Here is an 8,179-nt window from a genome sequence, read left to right as displayed (position 1 = left end):
AGAATACGCCCTTGGGCGTGGATTGAGGAAGCCAGCTGGGTGCAGGCCCGGAGGCCCACCCTGCCGGCTACCATTGGGTGTGGGTGTGGGGGGGGTTGGCCACTAGCCTACCCCCACTTGACGGTGGCCCCGCTCGAGCCGCCGTCTGGCCAGTGAGAGGTCGTATACTGCTTGCACTGTATGCAGGTGGATGTCAATCAATACGTTGCTAGCCTGCGTTTTGCTGAGACCCAGTTTCAGCAGGGCCTCACGGCCACTGTGATAGATGGCGCCGCGTGCTCCAATGACAATGATGTGAGGTGTCCGGTCCACTTGCCAACCGGCCTGCTCTAGGGCTATCATGAGTTGTTCATGTTGTTGCAGTTTGTCTGCCACTTTGGCCCGCCACTGCGTGTCAGAGCAGTAGCCGACTTCCACTACTTGTATAGTGTGACGGTGCTTGTTGCTGACTGCATGCTGGATTTCTTCGGTCGTCGGCGCCCCTGGCAGCCCCAGGATGCGCAGGATGTCGGGGCGCATTCTGCATAGAGTGTCGTCGTGTGCAACATTTTTTGGCAGGAGCCACCGGGGGAGGCGTTTGGCGTCGGCTGTCAGCCCTTCAAGTTCCTCTTGTTTGCACGCATCCAACACAGTGTAGGCATTGCTGTGACAGCTGCCCCTTTGGAGGGCTGTGTGTATCATGCGCACTGCGCTGTCGTGCCGGTGAATGTGCATGGCCTTCATTTGAGGGAGATGTGAGGCATCTGCAGCGATTCGGCAAGCTGAACCTGTAACCCTAAGGGCAAGCACACCAGGGACGCCTGTGCCACTCGCCTGTCCTGAACACCGCGGCCGCCAGCGCCCACGCGGCCAGAGCGGCCAGGGTGCGGAGGGGCGGCGCCTGGGCCCACACGTACGCCTTCAGCAGCACGGCCCCCGCCGCCACGGCCTCCGCGGCAAGCGCCACCGCCGCAGCGCCGGCGCCGGCGCGTGCAGTGGCCAGCCCCTGCACCGCAGGCAGCTCATGCCGGCGACATCCATGAGGCACGGGTCGGCAGCCTGCAGCCCTGCGACCCCCATCCCGCCATCTGACACTGCCTGCCTGCGCTGCCGAGCACCCCGGCCTCAGCCTCTGGCCTCACCTGCTGGCAGGCGGTGCAGCTGCTGGTGTGCAGCGCCGCGCGGTTCAGCAGCTGCTCCTTGGTGAGGCGGGCGGCGGCGCTGGCGGGGCGCCCCTCGTAGGGCACCTCCCCGCCGCCAAACTCCCTCAGCCACTTGCGGAAGCTCACCACGCCCCTGCAGGCGCCCCGGGGGATTCAGCGATGACCTCACAACCAGCACACGCGCCTGAGCAGGATGCAGCCGCATGCCGCATGCACACCATGGCTTCAAAGTCGCTGCTGACAAGCAGAGGCGAGCAGCGCCCGGCCTGGCGGCAGGTCGGCCGGCCGCCGCCCTCCTCCCCGGGGCCTCACGTGTCACTGGGTGTGGGCAGGAAGTAATGCGGCGCCTTGGGCCAGCCCTGGCTCTGCAGCACCTGCTGCTGACCGTGCAGGATGGTGCGGTCCTCGTCCGCCGCGCCGCCAATGTGCATCAGCCACGGCGGCAGCACGCTGCAGGGCGCAGGGAGAGGAAGCCGTGGGTACGCAGAGGGGGTGCTGGCGCTGGGGACAGAAGGGAGTGGCCGCTTGTGCGCATCATGCAGCCGGGTGCGGCGCAGCCCGCAGGTGGGACCAGAGCCGTGGGGGTTGCATGCCCCGCCCCGCTGGCGCCCGGCGTGCACGCACTTCCACAGCAGGCGGACGGGCGCAGGGGGAGGTGTGGTGACGAGCTTGAAGGACAGGTGGCTGTTGCCGGGGCCGGCGGGCGTGGTGTAGATGGTGAACAGCTGGCGGGTGCCGTTCTGGTAGCGATAGTCAACCCTGCGATCCAGGTGGAGGGTAGGCAAGCCCTCATCTTGGCAAGCAGGAGGGTAGGCAAGCCCAAGGCTTGCGTGGCGCATCCTCCCGTTGCGACAAGTGCGCCGGCACTGCGGTGTGGGCCACAGCATGGCGCAGCATGGCCGGCACGCCATGCACACCACTGGCGCGGCGTGGCGATGTGCAAGCGGCCTTGCCTGGCGGTGCATGGCGGGATGAACTGGCGGGTGCCCTCCATGCTCTCGTTGCTCTTCAGGTAGCCGCCGTGGCTGACCAGGAAGCCCTGCGGGCCCACCTTGCCCTGCAGCAGCAGCATTCCCAGCCGGTGTCGTGCCAAGACTGCTTGCACCGCACACATGCACACACACACGGTCAATGCATACACACCGCCGCCGCCACCAGGCATGCGTGAGCCCATAACACAGGCGCCACTCACCTCCAGGTGCATGGCCATCGGCACGCTGTCCTCGCGCCGCATGTTGAGAGTGCGGTCGTGCAGGTACGGGGCGTGGGAGGGGTCAAAGGGGTTCTCCTGCACCGCGCCAGGCACCAGCAGTGACGCGCAGCCCTATGCGCACCCTACCTCACTCCGTGCCACCCCACCTTGGCCCTGCCACCGCCACGCACTCCGCCACCCTGCTGACCTGCGCCACCGCAAAGTCCACAGGCATCAGCTGGTAGCCCCAGGCCCCATCGTCGGCCCCTCGGAACCAGGTGGGGTCGTCGTTTTCCGGGACAAGCGGCAGCGGCGTGGCCTCGGCAGCGACCCAGGTGGCTGGGTCGTCGGACGGCCACACAAACAGCATGCCCTGCTCCGCCTGCAGGTGGCAGCAGCGGGGATGGGCGCCAGGTTGGCAGGCGCATGACCTGCGGGCGCCGAGGAAAACCGGAAAACCGCAACACCGCCCACGCCAGTACATGGGCAGCAGGAGCACGGGATTCAAGGCGGGGCTCGCCAGGTCCGCAGCTTGCCAGGCCAGCACGCGCCTTGATAGGGAAGGTGGCCAGGTGGCAGCGCGCGCTGGTGCAGGCACGCTGCTCGGCGTCGGCGCCGGGCGCCTGCGGCAGGCGGGTGCATTCTCCCGTCGTCGAGAACTCCCAGCCGTGGTACTTGCACGACAGCGAGCCGCCCAGCACCAGGCCGTCAGACAGGCGGGCCAGCCTGCGGGGTCGCGGAGCAGGGAGGGAGAGGTTGGCAGACGATGCGCCGAGAGCGTGGTGCATGGGAAATGCTGCAGCGGTGCATGGGCCATGCTGAAGACAGCCTGCAACATCGTGGGCAGCAGGGCATGACCGGGGCCGGAGCGGCGGCGACGCGAGGGGAGGGAGAGGAGGAGAGGAGAGGGGCGCACCGGTGAGGGCAGCAGTCGCGTGCGGCGGCCCAGGTGCCCGTCTGGTCGTCTCGCCACACCACCAGATCTATGCCCAGCAATTGCATGGCATGGGGCTTGGGTGCGTCTAGGAACGACACAGGCGCCAGCGGGTACCAGCACTCCAGCCAGGAGAAGGGCTCGCCCTCTGCATTGGAGGCGTCGGCCGCGAGGGAGCTGGCGGCGCCGTCGGCGGCCGCCGACTTCAGGACAGTCTCGGCGGCAGCGGCAGCGGCGGCCACTCCCTGGCGCCCAGGTTTCCCTGCCGCAGCCACCACAAGGCGAGAGCGCGCCTGCAAGCAATGGAGGGCACACGGCGGGCAGAGTCCCTCTCGGCGAAGCTGCAGGGACGCCCAAGATCATCTGCGCAGCTCCAAAATAGCGCACAGAAAACGCCGGCGCCCACCCGCAAACAGCCCTGCCTCCCGCCGCTTGAGCTCCGCCGCACCAGCCAGTTTGGCTGGGTCACCAGCTGCAGACTCATTGCGGTGGTCATGCCATCCCTGAGATCGGTACAAAGGCGAGTTTTCAACAACAAGTGTTGACAAGGGCACCTTCCCGCCCAGCTCCCTCCTGGAGGTACTGCTGGCGGTGGCTGATGCACATGTGTCCACATGTGTCCACTACCAACAGCGAGTCAATTGTTTGTGAGCCTCAGCATCCGATGCTGTCCATCAACGGAGCCTCGTATGACCTCAAGGAGGCCGACCCGGCCCAGAGCCTCGTCTCCTTCATCAGGCAGCAGGCGGGAGACCAGGTGAGTGCGTTTGTGGTACACTCTGGATGCATAGAAGCGTTCCGGGACGCTGCCGAGGCCTCTCCGAGGCTCCTCTGCCGGGCGGTATCGCCGCGCCGGCCCGCTCACCCGCCGCCCCTGGCTGGCTGGGCCCTTGTTGCAGAGCGTGCAGCTGGCATGTGGCAGCGGCGCCTGTGGGGCATGCACCGTCGCTGCAATAGAGCCCGATGGCAGAGGTATGCCAGCTCCGAGGCGCGCCTCCGCCATCGTCCTGCTGCCAGTTGCCAGCGTACCTGCTCCAGCTGCCCGCGCAGCTCCGCTCCCTACCTGCCAGCCCCACACTTCCACAACACCACCCCCTGACTTCCACACAGGCATTCGGACCATCAACTCGTGCCTGGCGCCGGTGGGTTCCCTGGCGGGGTGCTCCATCGTCACCTCTGGCGGCATGGGCTCCTCCCGAGCTGGCTTCCATCCAGTGCAAGGTGCTGGGGGGCCGTGGCCGGCCACCGGTTTGCGTGTGCGACAGATTGGCAGGCAGGGAAGCATCGGCTGGGGGCTTGCCAGGCCCCCTCAAAGTGCTGAGCGTGTTGCCCTGCTTGCCTTCGGCACGGAAATGCCGCCTGCAGAGCGCATGGGCGCCTTCCACGCCTCCCAGTGCGGCTTCTGCACGCCTGGGTTTGTGGCGGCGCTGGGCGCCGCGCTGCATGAGGCGCAGACGGCGGGGCGCGAGCCAGACGCAGCTGAGCTGGCTCGCCGAGTCGACGGCAACCTGTGCAGGCGAGGCGGCGGGGCTCTCCCAGCCCATCTGCACTTTGTATGGCAGCCCACAGGCAATGCAGTTGGTGGGGCCGCCCCCTGACCCTGCCCACTCCATCCCTCCCCGCTTTCCTGCTGTGCAGGTGCACCGGCTTTCGCCCAATCATGGATGTTTGCAAGGTGCTTGCTAGCCCTACGACAAAACAACTGTCCCCCGCTCCGCCCTGGGTCGCTGCTGCCTACTCTCCTGGCCCGCCGGCGAGCCCGCCCGGCTCACAGCAAGCCGCACCTCCGGTTCTTGCCGTGGCCTTGCAGAGCTTTGCCAAGGGAGTTGACATCGAGGACCTGGGACTGCACACGCCGCTGAGCGGCGAAGCAGCAGCGCCGTGGAGCGCTGGCGGGGGCCGGCTGCTTCTGGCAGCCGCTACGGCCAGCAGCAGCCAGGGCAGCCAGGCTGCCTGCAACGGCGCGGGGCCTGGCTGCAACGGCGGCAGCGCAGAGGCGCTGCGCCTGGAGGGCGGGGGCAGGGTCTGGGTGGCGCCCGACAACCTGCAGCAGCTGCTGGATGCCTGCGCCGCAGCCCCAGCCACGGGCGCGCCGCCGCGCTTCCTGGGAGGCAACACTGGCGCAGGTGGGTGCCTTCGCAGGGGTCACCACACATCCCTGCATGTTAGCTACCTATCCCGCCGCCGTCATGCCGCTGCATGCTGGCCCACCCACTGCTGCCGGCCTGGCCCCATTGCTGTGCATGCAGGGCTGTTCTGCGAGCTGTGGCCCGCCTCAGATGGCCTGGTGGTCACTCTGGGACACGTGAAGGAGATGCGTGAGGTGGCAGTCGCAGAGGTGCGCCTCCAGCGAGCAGAGGGTGCTCGAACAGCCTGCAGGCAGCTCCCGCAGTACCTCATTGCCTTGGTTGGTCGCCTGCTCTGGCCGACAGCCTCTGTCGCTGCCTTGGCACACACCCCACGCGGTGCCGCTGATCCCCCCCCCTGCACATGCTGTTCCATGCCGGCCTGCAGGGGCACCTGCTGGTGGGCGCCGCGGTGACGATCGCTGAGCTGGCGGCCGCGCTTTCCTCCCACGCCGCCAAGCTGCCCGGCGGACAGCCCTTTGCCTCCCTGGCCGCCATGCTGGCTCGCATCGCCGGCTCCCATGTGCGCCAGGCGGGCACCGTGGGCGGCAACCTGGCGCTGGCGAGGAGCAAGGGGCTGGAGTCGGACCTGGCAACCGCGCTCATGGGCTGGGGCGCCACAGGCAAGCCGTGTGCATGACTGCTGTGGGCAAGCCGTGGGGAGACGGCTTTGCTTGGAACCCCGCCCTGGAGCCGAGCCCGAACTGAGGAGCTCATGCACGTGCACCCTGCCTGCTGTGTCGCCGCCCCTGCAGTGATCCTGCTTGACGTGACCGCCCCCGCCAGCGCCAACGGCGGCGGCAACGGCAGCAGCAACGGCGGCGGCGGTGGCGGCATGGTGTTTGCCGAGGCGCGGCTGGAGCGCTTCCTGGGCGGCGAGCGCGGGCTGGGCGAGGGCCAGCTGCTGGTGGCGTTGCACCTGCCGCTGCCGCAGCCCGGCGACTACTTCTGGTGTCACAAGGTGCCCCACCAGCTGGGCCGGTGCCTGGCTGCGGTGTGGAGCGCACCAGAGCCATAGATTTCTGTGTGTTCCAGCAACAGCTTGCTGCGTGGCCGCCCTGCGACTGCTGGCACGTCGTTCAGCGGTGTCCTGCTTGGTGCCCACCTGGTCCCCCCTGCAGCTGGCCGAGGCGCACAGCTCCGTGCATTCGACGCTGAATGCGGCGGTGAAGCTGGGCGGCGGCAGCGCCCGCGCCGTGTTTGGTTTCTACAGCTCCTCAGGCTGGGTGACTCGCAGGTGTGCTGCAGGCGGCACGCGCTGAACCGAGATGGCTGGGTGTCCAAAGGATGCTGACCTTGTGCTTACGCTCATGTTTCTAAACCCTCTGCTTTCCAATTGGCCCTGCGTTGGCAGGGCCGCCGCCACCGAGGCTGCCCTGGCGGGCAAGGAGCTCAGTTCGGGCACGCTGGCGGCCGCGTTGCTGGCGGTGGTGGATGACGTGGCGCCAGCTAGGCGCCCCGAGTATGCCAGCATGGCGCAGGGCCTGCTGCTGCAGGCCCTGGCCCCGGCCGTGAAGCAGCACTATGCCGGCGCCGGCGGGTGCCCGGCCCACCTGGAGCGCCTGCTGGAGGTGGGGCAACCGGGTCTGGAGAGCCAGGGAGCGGCAGGAGCCTGGCTGGGTGCCTCCGCGACGCGCCCTGCTGCTGCCGACAGCCAGCCTCTGCCAGGAGCGGTAGCAGCTTTCTGGGGGCCCGCCTGATTCGCCGCCCTCTCCTGCTGCGGGCGTGCAGGTGCCGCCGGCCAATGAGGTGCCGCCAGTGATGCGCGGCAGGCAGACGTTTGATCCCGCCCCCTCTGGCATCGCGCCCCTGGGGGCTCCCCTGGGCAAGGACCGAGTGCTGCTGCAGGTGTTAGGGGCAGGGGGCTGGAGGGCCTCCTCCACTTCCTCTCTCGCTCGCTGGGGAGAGCGCGGTCCCCTGCCCCGCCCACCCGCCCGCCCGCGAGCTGGCCCCGCTCGTCGCCTATTTCTGCAACCACCACCTGGCCACCTGAGTCGGCACACCCTGCTGTATCAACCCGCTGTGGTGCAGGCCAGCGGGGAAGCTCAGTACACCGGAGACGTGCCAGCGCCGCCGGGCACCCTGGCTGCCGCCTGGGTCACCTCCGCACAGGTGCTGCTGATGCAGGCTCTCGGGTTGTCGCAGCCCAACAGCGGAGCCACCGACTCTGCTTCGGGGCCGGCGGGGTTGGCCGGTAGGGCCCCTGGCATGCAGGGAAGGGAGCCGGTAGCACGCTCGCCTGCTTGCCAGTCCACAGGCGGCCCCGTTCAGTCCTGTGTGTGCATTCGACCCTCCCTCCATGCAGGCCTGCGCCCCTGTCCTGGGCATTGACGCCAGCGCGGCCCTGCAGCTGCCGGGAGTGGTGGCGTTCATCAGCGCTGCAGACCTGCCGCCAGAGCGCAACCGCCTGAGGCGGGCCTTTGCGCCGAGTGGTTTCGCTGTGCCGCCTCTGAAAGAGCCCCTGCGCAGCGGCAACAGCTGCCAGCCTCTCCGCCACGCCGATGACTGAGCCCTGCGCTATGCCTCGTCATGCTGCTGCCGGCCTGCTGCTGCAGCCCGCTGCTGCCCATGCCCCCAGAGCCGCTGCTGGCGGGGGATCGAGTGGAGTATCACTCCCAGCCCCTGGGCATCGTGGTGGCACACACGCAGGTGGGTGAGGCAGGTGTGCATACGCGCATGGTGTGGTTCATTGCTGTGTGGCGCAGGACAAGCGTAGGGAGGTGTGGGGTGCAAGGGCTGCTAGCGTCTCCTCCTCTGCACCAACTCGCTTCACCCCCCCCCCCCC

The 8,179-nt window shown here is 68.4% G+C and overlaps 2 protein-coding genes across 2 annotated transcripts in view; one reads left to right on the top strand and one right to left on the bottom strand.

Annotated features, from left to right (window-relative positions):
• Window positions 1–775: 775 nt before the first annotated feature.
• Window positions 776–3,752, bottom strand: CHLNCDRAFT_58209 (hypothetical protein; the record flags this gene model as incomplete). The annotated part of the gene is made up of 10 exons (XM_005846631.1): window positions 776–985; window positions 1,122–1,275; window positions 1,455–1,592; window positions 1,767–1,901; window positions 2,060–2,199; window positions 2,335–2,430; window positions 2,543–2,716; window positions 2,817–3,060; window positions 3,251–3,561; window positions 3,717–3,752. 10 exons carry the CDS (start codon window positions 3,750–3,752, stop codon window positions 776–778), a joined length of 1,638 nt encoding a protein of 545 aa, XP_005846693.1.
• A 180-nt stretch (window positions 3,753–3,932) lies between these two features.
• CHLNCDRAFT_58208 (hypothetical protein) overlaps window positions 3,933–8,179 on the top strand; it is a gene marked incomplete at both ends in the record, with an annotated part of 8,675 nt that continues 4,428 nt past the window's right edge. Inside the window, 15 exons of the mRNA XM_005846768.1 lie at window positions 3,933–4,025; window positions 4,168–4,240; window positions 4,379–4,489; window positions 4,634–4,784; window positions 4,907–4,943; window positions 5,079–5,394; window positions 5,518–5,606; window positions 5,783–6,026; window positions 6,150–6,355; window positions 6,516–6,631; window positions 6,749–6,965; window positions 7,126–7,242; window positions 7,426–7,506; window positions 7,700–7,823; window positions 7,973–8,043. Of these exons, the coding sequence (XP_005846830.1) occupies window positions 3,933–4,025; window positions 4,168–4,240; window positions 4,379–4,489; window positions 4,634–4,784; window positions 4,907–4,943; window positions 5,079–5,394; window positions 5,518–5,606; window positions 5,783–6,026; window positions 6,150–6,355; window positions 6,516–6,631; window positions 6,749–6,965; window positions 7,126–7,242; window positions 7,426–7,506; window positions 7,700–7,823; window positions 7,973–8,043 (2,046 nt within the window). The remainder of the gene's footprint in view (window positions 4,026–4,167; window positions 4,241–4,378; window positions 4,490–4,633; window positions 4,785–4,906; window positions 4,944–5,078; window positions 5,395–5,517; window positions 5,607–5,782; window positions 6,027–6,149; window positions 6,356–6,515; window positions 6,632–6,748; window positions 6,966–7,125; window positions 7,243–7,425; window positions 7,507–7,699; window positions 7,824–7,972; window positions 8,044–8,179) is intronic.

This window comes from Chlorella variabilis (genome assembly GCF_000147415.1).
Source record: "Chlorella variabilis unplaced genomic scaffold CHLNCscaffold_13, whole genome shotgun sequence".
Lineage (NCBI taxonomy): Eukaryota > Viridiplantae > Chlorophyta > Trebouxiophyceae > Chlorellales > Chlorellaceae > Chlorella > Chlorella variabilis.
The sequence above is the reverse complement of the archived record's forward strand: the minus strand, read 5'-3'. Positions and strand labels throughout refer to the sequence as shown.